This window comes from Nycticebus coucang, chromosome 6 (assembly GCF_027406575.1).
Source record: "Nycticebus coucang isolate mNycCou1 chromosome 6, mNycCou1.pri, whole genome shotgun sequence".
Classification (NCBI taxonomy): Eukaryota; Metazoa; Chordata; class Mammalia; order Primates; family Lorisidae; genus Nycticebus; species Nycticebus coucang.
In genome coordinates, this window is record NC_069785.1 from 31,257,105 (window position 1) to 31,271,063 (window position 13,959).

Genomic DNA, 13,959 nt, shown 5'->3' on the forward strand with positions numbered 1-13,959 from the left:
ACGTGTGATTAATAACGATGACGCTGGAGAAGGAACACAAGTGAAGCTGACTCTGGGTAGTCAATTCCACTTTGTTTTGCAATCTCTTCCTCTTTTTGCAGGAAACAAAATTCTGAAGTGAAGAAGTTGTGGAGAGGAGTGGGAATTGTTTGAGATTCTTTCATTATCTTCCCCTTTAGGATGGCACGAAGATCAAATCACTCAACTCACTCAAGAAATGAGAGAACTAGGCTTGGCGCCTGTGGCTTAAGGTGTTAAGGCGCCAGCCCCATACACCTGAGCTGGCGTGTTTGAATCCAGCCAGGCCTGTCAAACAATGTCAGCCGCAACCAAAAAATAGCCGGGCATTGTGGGCGCATGTAATCCCAGCTACTTGGGAAGCAGAGGCAGGAGACTCGTTTGAGCCCAGGAATTGGAGGTTGCTGTGAGCTGTGATGCCATAGCACTCTACCCAGGGTGACAGCTTGAGGCTCTGTTTCAAAAAAAAAAAAAGAAAAAAACCAGAAAGAAAAGACAAAGAAATGAGAGAACTAAAGCCTATAAATCACCCACACAATACTCTGCTTTGCATATTATTTCCTTACTAATTACATAATTTGTTGTAACATAGTCTCTTCTTTCCCCAGACCTGTCAAATCTCTGCTAACTCAGTACTGGGTAAATTCTGTGTTAAATGTCCTAGCCTTCAAGACAGGCAAATTATGACTTGGGCTGCACTGCTTCTTTTTGCCTGGTGGCTGGAAAGTCCCTTAAGCTCCATGTCTTTCCACCAGACTGGTCTTGAAAGCGGGTGGCTCTTTGTGGTTGTCTGCAGAGCTGCAACACTGGCTTTCAAAAATGCCAAAGCTGGGGTGGCGCCTGTGGCTCAGTGGGTAGGGTGCCGGCCCCATATGCTGAGTGTGGCAGGTTCAAACTCAGCCCCGGCCCCTGCAACAAAAAATAGCTGGGCGCTGTGGTGGGTGCCTGTAGTTCCAGCTACTCGGGAGGCTGAGGGGAGAGAATTGCCTAAGCCCCAAAGCTGGAGGTTGCTGTGAGCTGTGATGCCACCGCACTCTACCGAGGGCGATAAAGCGAGACTCTGTCTCTACAAAACAAAAAAAGCCAAAGCTGGATCGTTCAAAAGGTAATTGTACTGTTTATAAGCCATCTTTTTGGTGAAACATTTCCAGATTCCTTTTTTTTTTTCTTTTAGACGAGTCTCACTTTATACCTTTGGGCAGAGTGCTGTGGCATTACAGCTCACAGCAACCTCAAATTCCTAGGCTCAAGCGATCCTCTTCCCTCAACCTCCCGAGGAACCACAGGCACCGGCCACAACGCCCAGCTGTTTTTAGAGACTGGTCTCGCTCTGGCTCAGGCTGGTCTCGAAGTCGTGAGCTTCGGCAATCCATTCGCCTCAGCCTTCCCGAGTGCTGGGATTACAGGCGTGAACCACCGGGCCGACCACAGATTCCTTTTTTTTTGTAGAGACAGAGTTTCACTTTATTGCCCTCGGTAGAGTGCTGTGGCGTCACACAGCTCACAGCAACCTCCAACTCCTGGGCTTAGGCGATTCTCCTGCCTCAGCCTCCTGAGTAGCTGGACTACAGGCGCCGGCCACAACGCCCGGCTATTTTTTTTTTGTTGTTGCAGTTTGGCCGGGGCTGGTTTTTTTTTTTTTTTTTTTTTTGTGGATTTTGGCTGGGGCTGGGTTTGAACCCGCCACCTCCGGCATATGGGACCAGCGCCCTACTCCTTGAGCCACAGGCGCTGCCCCGGGGCTGGGTTTGAACCCGCCACTCTCGGTATATGGGGCCGGCGCCCTGCTCACGAGCCACAGGCGCCGCCCAGATTCCTTTTCTTGAATGAGTTCAGCGACCCTCCCTTTTGTTAGGTTTTGCGCTGCCTCTCACATCTTCGGATGAAGGGTGCTCTTGGAGACTCTAACCTCCGGACACCCTTGGCCCTGACATTCTTGATTAAGTGCTGCCTCCTGGCGGCAGCTCCCTTGCCCGATGTTCACCAGGCTTGGAGGAGACCACTTGCTCTAATTTGGAATTTCAAAGCTGACGCAACTGCTCCCGCGAGGGGGCGGGGAGTTGGGAACCTGGCGCGCGGGAGACTGCCTTCCGGGAGACCCCTCCCCCAGCTCCATGCAGGCGCCGTCCCTCCCCTACCCCTACCCCCACTCCCGGCTTGCAAAGGGGCTTCCGGGTCTAGGGGCCCTACGGAGTTCAGCCCAGCTCTCCGGGCTGGAGGCAGGTTACCTGGGTTTGGGGCTCTCGCCCAGACCCCTGTATGGCCGCCTGCTTAAGCTAGACTGGGAGGGAGGGAAGAGGAAGCTGAGCGTTCCTGGGACGAAAAACTAGTCTCTCAGGGTATCCGTGATCGTTTTCATTTCCCCTGGGCAGTGAAGCTGTGCCGGAGCGAGGAGAGGGCAGGGGAGCGGGTTTCGAGGCCTCTCGGTTCTCGGACCTCGGACATTTGCTTCTTTCGCCATACACTCACCGCAACCACTTCTTCTAGCGCTTCCTAGAGTCGGTGCAGGGCGGGGGCTGCTCGGGCAGTTGGCGGGAACGAAAGGGACGCCCAGTGGGGTGAGGTCCCTAAGGCAGAGTCCGGGTTGACCCCTACAGCCAGACTTGGATGTCAGGGGCGACCCTGCTCTTCAGAGGGGCCTGGGAGCGGACGGTGGGAAGGAAGGCAAACTCCTGGGGCCGCGGACATGGAACTCGGGGTTCAGAGGAAAGAGGGAAATAAATGGAACCGGCGGGGCCTGGAGAAAGCGAGAGTAGGTGGGTGGGAATGTGGGAGAAAGGGGCAAAGGTGAGCACCGCCAGCTGGCTGGGCGGGGGCGGAGGGGGATGGGAAGGGGCGAGAGAAGTCTGCGAGGATCGCGGGGGAGGGGAGAGCTGGGGGTAGGGAGTCGGCCGCGCGGGGGTCTGAGTTCACGCGTAGGCGTTTGCGGGCTCCTCTCTTCTGGAGCCCGCCTGCATTTGCGTGAACCTGGGCGCTTGCCTCCCTCCCACTTCTCCCCTGTCCTTTCACCCGTTCACTTCTGTCGTGTAGCACTTCGCTCTCACCTCCACGCCGTACCCAGACCTGTCTCTTTGAGCCTGGGTGTGGAACAGAGCAGCCAAGAACTTCCCGGATCCGGGGAAAGAGCATTAGATGAGGGGATTTTGTTTTGTCCTGCTTTTTCCGTTAATGAAACAAGTCTGTATCAAACCACTGTAGACTTCTCAGTAAAACTGTGAAAACCATAATTTTCTTCCCTTAACCCGTTACTGTGCGGAAGAATAAGTACCTCGAAATACTCCTTGCTCAGGAATCAGGGCAGCAGCACACAGACCTGCCTGGCAGCCCAACCAGCCGGGAAATCAGTCAAGGAGAATCAACACTGTTCATTGATTCATTTATTCACCCAGCAAATATTGACTGCCTGTATGAGCCTTGCACTGTGTGATGCAGTGGTGAACAAAGCTTTTCTGATGCTTACATTCTAGTGGGGGAAGTGACAAGAACCACCCAACACAGGGAATGAACAGTATCACTGGGAAGAAGGTTCCAGGCAGGGAGAATGGGAATTGTAAAAGCTCTGAGGTGGGAGCAACCCTGTTGTGTGGCCACAGCAGGGAGTCCAGTGTGGCTGGAGTGGAGGGAGAAAGGGCCACTATTGACAGGGACAGCTTTCTGTCTCATTTTCCAGGACTTTTGCTGGCTACTTGGACCAGTCTCTTAAGGGGCAGGCCAGCTGGGTAGCACAAAATTATCTTCCGAGTAATTCAGATACTTGATGCCAGTAAACTCTGATTTCTATGTCTTGGGGAAATGTAAATTGGCTCCGATCCAGTGACTTAGACGTGATGACGGGCGGCGCCTGTGGCTCAGTCGGTAAGGCGCCAGCCCCATATACCAAGGGTGGCGGGTTCAAACCCGGCCCCGGCCAAACTGCAACCAAAAAATAGCCGGGCGTTGTGGCGGGCGCCTGTAGTCCCAGCTACTCGGGAGGCTGAGGCAAGAGAATCGCTTAAGCCCAGGAGTTGGAGGTTGCTGTGAGCTGTGTGATGCCACGGCATTCTACCCAGGGCCATAAAGTGAGACTCTGTCTCTACAAAAAAAAAAAAAAAAGAAGACGTGATGATTCCTCACCTGGACCACCTATCTCCACCACCTATCTCCGAGCAATTTTGCAACACTGTTGCAAGTTGCAGAGTGTGGCCCAGAGTTCAGCCAGCTACAGTTGCCTAAAGGCATCAGTCACAGCTGGAATTCTGAAAATGCATGATGCATTGTGAAAGTACTGCTCCCTGAGGACAGAGATTTATGCTATTGTCTACATTATAAATAGTTTAATACACCTACCAAGAAGTCTGTTTCAGAAAATTGCATGTGATGAATTTATGTAATAATCTCTAACTTGGAATATGAAGAGGCTTACAAAGTTTTTCTTCCGGGAAAATTGCTGTTTTTCTCACCCCTGCTAAGTCAACACTAAACAGATATTTAAATAACAATGGTTTGAAGGTGGTGCCTGGGCCCAGGTGGCTCTTACCAGGTAACACATCAACATCACCTGAACCAATTCAGGATCTGCACTATGAGTGGGCTTGTTTGGTGTTTTGAGTGTGTGTGGCTGTACCCTCCCCCCCACAGGTGGCTTTCCTTGGCTTGCTTTAAGGCAGCGGTTCTCAACCTGTGGGTCGCAACCCACAGGAACTGTGTTAAAGGGTCGCGGCATTAGGAAGGTTGAGAACCACTGCTTTAGGGGCTGAAATGGCACTGAAACTCTTGAGATGGGACTGCAGAGTTTTGTTGCCCTAACCATGTGATCATATGCCCTCTGAAGCACTAAAGGACAGTGGAAGATGAGTAGGAAGCAGAGTGAGGGAAGAGGGGAGTTGTAAGGGGCATCAGAGAGAACAGTACATCACGGAGAAAGCTTAAGTGCCCAATAAATGTGGGGCAATGAGAAAGGACCTGGGCTGGGTTGGGGAGGAGGAGGAGCTGAGACTCAGTGGAGAAGGTGCCTGGAGGCTGGCAGGCCTCTGAGTTTGACCAGGCAGTCCCAGCTCCAGCCCGTCCTCTGGCCCCTCCCCGCTGCCGGCCAGAGTTGCACATGTGTTTTCCTGTTTTGCATTTCAGTCCCGTCACCCTCTCCTTTTTCTGCTCCTCAGAGTCAACAGCTGCTGCAGTAGGAGCCATACCCTTGGTTCCCCTAACTAGCACCTTCCCCTCCCACCCCTCACAGCGTGCTGGTAGCCCCTCCTCCCAGCACCTGCCCAAAGGTCAAAGGACAGGTAAGAGGTGGGAGAAGAGGGACAAAGGAATGAGGGGAAGTGTAGGAGGAGGATGGAGTGAGTCCTGAAAATCAGCTGAACGGAGGGAGACCCGAGAACCTCCTGTTTCCTGGTCCCAGCCCTGGCCCTCCCTGGGCAGAACGGTCTGCCCAGAGACTTCATCCCTTCGTTAATAGAAGCCCTGGCCACAAGAGTAAACAATTTCTTTCTTGTTTCACTTTTTTTTTTTTTTAAAGGGACTGCCTTAGATACTGTGGAATATAGAAAAACAAATGAAGAACTGAGGAGGGAGGAGCTGAGCTTTGAGCATGGAGTGATGGGGAAATCAAACCATACCAGAGTTTATCTGTTTTCTGTTTCTGTTGTTAGGGGAGGCAGTACAATTGGAGCCAGGAAGGCAGAACATGGGGTCTCTGGGGGGAGAAAGTGTGTTCTCACAGTAGCTCCCTGAACTTGGCTAAGGAGACCCACAACTGTGTGCTGTTTCCTGGAGGGAGTGTGTTTTAGTGTTGCCATCTGAGGGTGGGGTCAGGGCAAGAGGCTCCACTGGCTGCTGTCGGGCACTGCTGCTGGGGACCCCGCTGCCTAATTGTGAATTGGAAACTTGTTACACAGGCTGGTGAGTTGTATTATCCTGTAATTTCCACAAGGTCCTCAGAGATGGGTGCGCTTCAGGGGAAGATGACAAGTGGCGCTGTTTTACCATGAGGCTTCTCCTGTAAAGCAGGGGTGGGAGAGTCCCTTCAGGAGAGCCTACAGGTGTTGCTGATTCAAGGCTGCCTGAAGAGTGGAAGCATTACCCCGAGACCCAGGGCCTTAGGGAGGTTTGTGAGCTGCTAATGATGGTGCTTTCCTGCCCACAGTGTTAGGCAGTGTTTGAGAAAAGAGGGGCTTCACCTTCTCCAGAATGGTAGTCAGTCTCCCTTGCCCACTTGGTGTGGGCTGACTGAAATAGGTTAGCTTGGAGTGCATTCCACTACAAGTATTTCCTGGTGCGACCACTAGGGTGTGCTGTTTGCTGGAATGCAGGTTTCATCCCTGGCAGATTTGTCTCAAGATTCGATGAACAGGACTTCATTTTGGGATATCACCGGTGAGGAATGAAATCTTGCACACTTATCTTCTCATATGCTCTCAGAGTCTTCCCTTTCATTGTGCCTTGCTTCTTGCTTTTACATCACATTAGGGTGCATGCCCACCCCATGGTGCTAGTGAATTTGGTCTTAAAAGGGCAGGCTAGATGATGTGTTTGCATGTGTTTTTGTTTGCTTTACAAGTGGGCACCCTAGCAATTGCAGCACTGCCAAGAGGACTTGTAACCGCCTCTCATCCCTGCACAGAATGAGGAAGCAGCCAGGAAAGATGAATAAGCTTTGTTGCAGCCTTTAGCCTAGGCTCAGGTTGAAGGTTGGCAGAGGTTTTCTTTTTTAATCTAATCACATCTTGCCCCAGGTGAGGTGATTCGTTAGGAAACCACCTGTAGCCCTTTCCTGTCTAAAAGGAAGGCCTCCTAGAGACTGGGGCAGGTTAGAACCATGGGGAGGTGGGGAGATAGTGTAGTTCTGTGCTGAGAGTGTGTGAGCTCTGGAGTCTAGCTGACCCACCTCCCTTTCCACTTGGGCACCCTGGCTAGTAATTTAGTACCTGTCTTAGGGGATGCAAGGAGGGTTTGATGAGATAAGGCACTTAAGTGCTTAGCATTGTGTCTGGCCTGGATAAGTGTCAATACATAGTAGCTGTTATTATTATGGAAGCATTTTAAGGGGGTCCTGGTATAAAAGGTACAAAAGGACCATTTCCTTTGGATGGATTTCGGAGTTTTATGGGGCTGTGTTGGGTTGCCCCTCCTGGTTTAAATGAAAAGTTTAAGGTGTTAGATTGGGAGGATGTAGAGTAGAGATAAGTCTCCCAGGGATTTTTTTTTTTTTTTTCGTAGAGACAGAGTCTCACCTTATTGCCCTTGGTAGAGTGCCATGGTGTCACACAGCTCACAGCAACCTCCAAATCCCTGGGTTTAGGCGATTCTCTTGCCTCAGCCTCCCAAGTAGCTGCGACTACAGGCGCCTGCCACAACGCCCGGCTATTTTTTTTTTTTTGTTGCAGTTTGGCCGGGGCTAGGTTTGAACCCGCCACCCTCGGCATATGGGGCTGGCACCCTACCCGCTGAGCCACAGGCGCCGCCCTCCCAGGGATTTTTTGATGTCTATTCTCTGGTTATGGAATAACTAAAGAGGGTTAAGAAGGGTGTGAGAAGGGACACCCTTATCAGTTGGGGAAGGAACAGGTATATTTCCACCGCAAGCATAAACTAAATGATTTCCAAAAAGTGCCCAGCTTCTGGCTATTCTGGGCCTGTCAGTCCAGGATAGCTCAGTGAAATCTTATTTCCTTATTTTATTTTTAGAATAGGAAAAGTGGAGTAAACTTATCTGAGGAAGGTGTTCATAGGAATTTATGCTTATCCCAAAGATCTTGGTATGTTTTCTTAAGAATAAAAGGGCAGGTGGGTTGGGTGGGGATGCAGTTAGAGGTTTGATCTCTTAACCTTGTTTCCTTTGAAGTAGCCTCAGTTTGGGGGTAATGACCCAAGTTTAGGGGAGCCACTTGTCTCTCTGTGTGGGGAAGTGTGCAGAGTTCTCCTCTTAGGACTCTCAATCATGGGGCCAGGGACTACTCTTACACTTCCTCTAATCTCAGCACGTGAACAAGCCTTTGTGTCATTGTGAAACCTTCCTGCCTTTTAAAATTGCTTGGGATGAGAGAGAAGAGAGGCTAGGGTGGGGCATAGAGGACACAGAGAATGCTGTGCATTCCTTCTGTGCCACCGCCCTGTCCTCAGCTAAATTGCTCAGGGACACTAAACCCCCCCCCCCCCAGGCTGCAGAAACTGCACCCAGCTGACTGTCCTTTCTTTAGGGCTCCCAGTCCCAGAGCAGAGCTGACAAAGGAGATTCCAGAGAGTGCCTCCTTATCACAGAAAGTGCTGAGCCAAGAGCTAGCTGCCCCTTTTGCAGATGTGAAAGGCCAGTGAACCTTGGACCCAGACAGTTGCTTAACACTCCTTTCTTCCTCCCTCAACCTTTCTTTTGTCCACTGCCCTACTCTTGCCACCCTTCTTGACTTAAATCTGTAGGCATTTTGGCAGTGAAAACTGCAGGCTGAAAGGAGGAGCACTGGAGCACAGATCCTGGGGGAATCCTGGAGGGCACATCTCTCCCTGACTGCTGCTGGCCACTGCGGTGAGAACCTTTTATATCCAGGACCTGGGAGTGAGTGTGTGTGCCACCCTTTCCCTTCCTCCCCACTCACCTTGCTACCCTCTTTGCTGGCTTCTTGCCCTGCTATCTCTGCACTTGCTTGATTAGCTGCTCCTCTTTTGTCTTATCTTGTCTTCTCTCCTTTCCTTCCTTTGTCACCCTTGGTAGAGTGCTCTGGCATCACAGCTCACAGCAAGCTCAAACTCTTGGGCTCAAGCGATTCTTTTGCCTCAGCCTTCCCAGTAGTTGGCACTACAAGTGCTCACCACAATGCCTGGCTGTTTTTAGAAACAGGGTCTCACTCTTGTTCAGGCTGGTCTTGAACCCGTCACCCGTCAGCTCAGGCAGTCCACCCACTTTGGCCTCCCAGAGTGCTAAGATTACAGGCATGAGCCACCGCACCTGGCCCAGCTCCTGTTTTCTTAGCTGTCTCCTGATCTTTTCCCCAGCATTTGCTGCTAGCTTCAGCTGTTTCTTTGCCTTGTCTTTCTACTCTTTTTTTTTATTTTTTGGTTTTTTGGCCGGGGCTGGGTTTGAACCCGCCACCTCCGGCATATGGGACCGGCGCCCTACTCCTTGAGCCACAGGCGCCACCCTGCCTTGTCTTTCTATGGTGTTTCTCCAGCTGCAGGTCTGGGTTGAGGAACATTCGTCAGCTGCCTCCAACACCTTTAGATTTTGCTGTACACTTGGATCTCTTCTCTCACTCATACTTTTTTGAATGCTCCAACTATGCTGATGTGAGGGATTGGGTGGCAGGAGGACTAGAATACTAGAGATTGCGAAAGGTATCTGGGAAAGGAGAGGCAACAGAAATGAGACTAGCAGCTGAGTGCAGTGGCTCATGCCTGTAATTCTAGCACTCTGGGAGGCCGAGGTGGGTGAATAGCTTGAGCTCACAAGTTCAAGACCAGCCTGAGTAAAAAGCGAGCCCCCGTCTCCACTAACAGAGAAACTGAGGCAAGAGAATCTCTTGAGCCCAAGAGTTGGAGGTTGTTGTGAGCTGTGACGCTACAGCACTCTACCCAGGGTGATAGCTTGAGACTCTGTCTCAAAAAAAAAAAAAAAAAAGAGAAAAGAGGAAAATAGCCTGTCTTTCAGGTTGGGATGGGGCTGTTTGGGATACTCCCTGAACAGAGGGATAGTTGTGGGTTTCCAGCAGATCTCTGAAGCCTGTAGGTTTGCCAGAGTTGAGTCTGGGGGGAGAAGAACAGCAGCAGGAGGAGATCCCACAGATTAGCTGCTTGCCAAGCTTGGTTCCTAATGTTGCATCTTAGCACAAGTGACAGCTGAGATTGAAATTGGAGGGAAGGCAGATTGTTTTGGGGTAAGGCTGAAAACACAGGCCCAAACCACTATGGTTATACCTGGGAGTTGCTTGTATCTTAGCAGCTCAAATAGAACGGAGATTTAGTTTCCTACTTGGTAAGCCAGGTGGTCAGCGCCATCCTAATGGAGAGAGGCAGATGCTTTCTCTTTAGGGAGAGTTCTGTCCTTAAAAATTCAAGTTGGCGCCTGTAGTCCCAGCTACTCGGAAGGCTGAGGCAGGAGAATCGCCTAAGCCCAGGAGTTGGAGGTTGCTGTGAGCCGTGTGACGCCACGGCACTCTACCGAGGGCAATAAAGTGAAACTCTGTCTGTACAAAAAAAAAAAAAAAAAAATTCAAGTTGGAGGTGGCACCTGTGGCTCAAGGAGTAGGGTGATGGCCCCATATATTGGGGGTGGCGGGTTCAAGCCTGGCCCTGGCTAAAACTGTAAACCTTCCTCCTCCCCCCCAAAAAAAAAAACAACAAGTAATTTAAGTTGGGATTTTTTTTTTTTTTTTTTTTGAGACCCTCTTATTTTGTCGCCCTTGGTAGAGTGCTGTGGCATCATAGCTCACAGTAACCTCAGACTTTTGGGCTCAAGTGATCCTCTGGCTTCAGCCTTCCAAGTAGCTGGGACTACAGGCGCCCTCCACAATGCCTACCTATTTTTATTTATTTATTTTATTTTATTTTATTTTATGTTTTTTTGCCTAGCTATTTTTAGAGACAGTCTTGCTCTGGCTTAGGCTGGTCTGGAACTCCTGAGCTCTAGCAATTCACCCTCCTTGGCTTTCCAAGAGTGCTAGGATTATAGGCATGAGCCTCTGTGTGGGCCTAAGTTGGGATCATTTTGATGAACCAGCTGAAGAAGAGGTTATTTGGAGTTGGGAAGCAAGAGAGAGGTGTCTGAAGTGGTAGGTGGACTGTCCCTATCAGTCCCTATAGTAGGTTCTGTATAGTTGACAACCATCCAAAATATATCTTTCTTCTTTAGAGGGCAATGCCAGGAAACTGGTGAAGGCTTTCCTCTGCTTCCCCACCATGGCTGACAGCATTAAGTATGAAGTGGCCTCTCAGCATGAGGCGGATGCCTCCCCTTTGGCTGATGAGGCCAGCTCAGGGTCCGAGCAGGTAAAGCTGAAGACGGAGATCTCGCTGCTTAATGGTGTGTGCCTGATCGTGGGAAACATGATTGGCTCGGGCATCTTTGTCTCCCCCAAAGGTGTGCTCATGTACAGTGCTTCTTTTGGCCTCTCCCTGGTCATCTGGGCTGTTGGGGGCCTCTTCTCTGTCTTTGGGGCCCTCTGTTATGCGGAACTGGGCACCACCATTAAGAAATCTGGGGCCAGCTATGCCTACATCCTGGAGGCCTTCGGGGAATTCCTTGCCTTCATCAGACTCTGGACCTCCCTGCTCATCATCGAGCCCACCAGTCAGGCCATCATTGCCATCACCTTTGCCAACTACCTGGTGCAGCCCTTCTTCCCAAGCTGCTTTGCACCCTATGCTGCCAGTCGCCTGCTGGCAGCTGCCTGCATCTGTAAGTGGGGATGGAGTGGGGCAGGACATGGTGGGTTGGAGGGCTGGCAGAGCTGGGATGGAGTCCAGCAGGGAGGAAGCAGGGGATGGAAAGGAATGCCTCTGACAATATATATATATACAATGTATGTTTTGTATGAATATTCAAACAGTCCCACAGTGTAACAAAAGACAGCAACTCACCTTCCTCCGACTTCCACCATGACATTAGCAGTTTGCATGCTTTTCCTGATATTTTTTCCTTCAAGAGGTGTAGTTTTGTTCTTTTACAAAAATGAGATCATACTATTTTTTGTATAATTCTACAGTGTGCATTTCCTCCTCGCATTTCAGTGACATTCTATTCTATATACACATCTGCTTTATTTTTTAATACTTCATGTGAGTCCATGTTGATTTTAAGGATGTATTGTATTTTTTTTTTTTTTTTTTTGTAGAGACAGAGTTTCACTGTACCGCCCGAGGGTAGAGTGCCGTGGCGTCACACGGCTCACAGCAACCTCCAGCTCTTGGGCTTACGCGATTCTCTCGCCTCAGCCTCCCGAGCAGCTGGGACTATAGGCGCCCGCCACAACGCCCAGCTATTTTTTTGTTGCAGTTTGGCCGGGGCTGGGCTTGAACCCATCACCCTCGGTATATGGGGCCGGCGCCCTACTCACTGAGCCACAGGCGCCACCCGTATTGTAGTTTTTTTAACCAATCTTCTGTTAATGGCTATGTACATTTGATTCCAATTTTTCGGTCTTACAGATAAGGCCCTAGTGAATGTCTTTTTGCACATGCATGAGTATTTCTATGGGCTAGATCCTTAAAACTGTTATTTTAATCCACCTTGACTTTTTAATCCATCTCATAAATAAAATATTATTTAAATCTGTACATTCAGCAAAGCCACATTGCAGGTGCTCAGAGGATGATCCTCTATAGCCCTGTTGCCTCAGGTGCCTCTGTTGTTGAAAAATGCCCTTCCAACCTGGGAGACCCTGGGCCTTGGAGATGCTTTCCACCCCACAACCTTGAAGAATCTCAGACAGTCCGTTTAAGAGGTAGCTTGGGGCACAGGGATTTTGCACCAGTTACAATTGCTCACCTTGCTCCAGCCAGGTGGTGTCCTTTTTTCTTTCAGTTTCTCTTTTTTTTTTTTTTTTTGGTTTTTGGCCGGGGCTAGGTTTGAACCCGCCACCTCCGGCATATGGGACGGGCGCCCTACTCCTTGAGCCACAGGCACCACTCCTCAGTTTCTCTACTGTCCCATTTACTCCTCAGCTTCCTCTCCAGCCCCCTGATTTTACTCTGTTCAGAGAACTGTGGGGTTCTCCTGTGTTTTGTGTGTCCATGTTTGTGGCTCGGACTCTGCATATGGGATGTTTGTCCTGTGTGGCAACAATTAGGGAGGGTGAAAGGCATTCCCTCGTGTTACAAGAAGGGAGTTTCCCCTGAGGCAGTCAACGAGATCTGTATTTTCTTTTGCATCACTTGCAGATGATCTGATAGGCTGTTTACTGGTAAAACTAATTTTAGGATTTCTTGGTCTTGGGGCCCCCTAAAATGTGGGTAAATAGTTACATATCTTGTGTAGAGCAGGATCATTCCATCTAAGTCAGTGGTTCTCAATCTTCCTAATGCCGCAACCCTTTAATACAGTTCCTGTGGGTTGCAACCCACAGGTTGAGAACCGTTGATTTAAGTAATATTTCCAAGATGGCTGCATTCTTTTAAGTATCAGATTCTATTAATTTACCATCTTTGCTGAAATCTTTTTTTTTATTTTATTTATTTTTATTGTTAAATCGTAGCTGTGTACATTGGTGCAATCAAGGGGTACAATGTGCAGGTTTCATATACAATCTGAAATATTCTCATCAAACTGTTCAACATGGCCTTCATGGCATTTTATTTTATTTTATTTTTTGTAGAGACAGAGTCTCACTTTATGGTCCTCGGTATAAAGGTGGCCTCACCCAGCTCACAGCAACTTACAACTCCTGGGCTTAAGCGATTCTCCTGCCTCAGCCTCCCTAGTAGCTGGGACTACAGGCGCCTGCCGCAACACCTGGCTATTTGCATTTTCTTAGTTACTGTATGTAGGCATTTGTATTCTGCATTTAGTAAATTTCGCCTCTACCCATTCTAAGCTGAAATCTTTTTAAAACTAATAATGTGTTTGCTTGCTCTTACAGTTTGGCATTTCTTTCTTTTTTTTTGAGACAGAGTTTCACGTTGTCCCCCTCAGTACAGTGCTGTGGCTTCACAGCTGACAGCAACCTCAAACTCTTGGGCTTAAACGATTCTCTTGCCTCAGCCTTCCAAGTAGCTGGGACTACAGGTGCCCACCACAATGCCAGACTGTTTTTAGAGATGGGGTCTCGCTCTTGCTCAGGCAATCCACTCGCCTTAGGCTCCCAAGTGTTGGGATTGTAGGAGTGAGCCACTGTGCCCAGCATGGCATTTCTTTTGGTGACTTACAGTCACCCTCACACATCTCAATTCCTTCACGACTGTGGTTTTCCCAGGCCATTGAGGTGGGGAAGGATGTTTGCTGCTTCTGGCCTCAGACTGCTTGTCTGACTTCAGTTT

General features: G+C 49.7%; 1 protein-coding gene across 5 annotated transcripts in view; it reads left to right on the forward strand.

Annotated features, from left to right (window-relative positions):
• The first annotated feature begins 5,117 nt into the window (after window positions 1–5,117).
• The window catches only part of SLC7A7 (solute carrier family 7 member 7), a 47,352-nt gene continuing 38,510 nt past the window's right edge, over window positions 5,118–13,959 (forward strand). The window contains exons 1-3 of one of the 5 annotated variants that reach the window (XM_053592990.1): window positions 5,118–6,372; window positions 8,413–8,518; window positions 10,838–11,383. In XM_053592990.1, the coding sequence (XP_053448965.1) occupies window positions 10,885–11,383 (499 nt within the window). In that variant the 5' untranslated portion in view covers window positions 5,118–6,372; window positions 8,413–8,518; window positions 10,838–10,884. Of the gene's footprint in view, window positions 6,373–8,195; window positions 8,519–10,837; window positions 11,384–13,959 lie in introns of those variants that run through there. The other 4 variants (XM_053592991.1, XM_053592993.1, XM_053592994.1 and 1 more) reach the window with 4 other exon arrangements.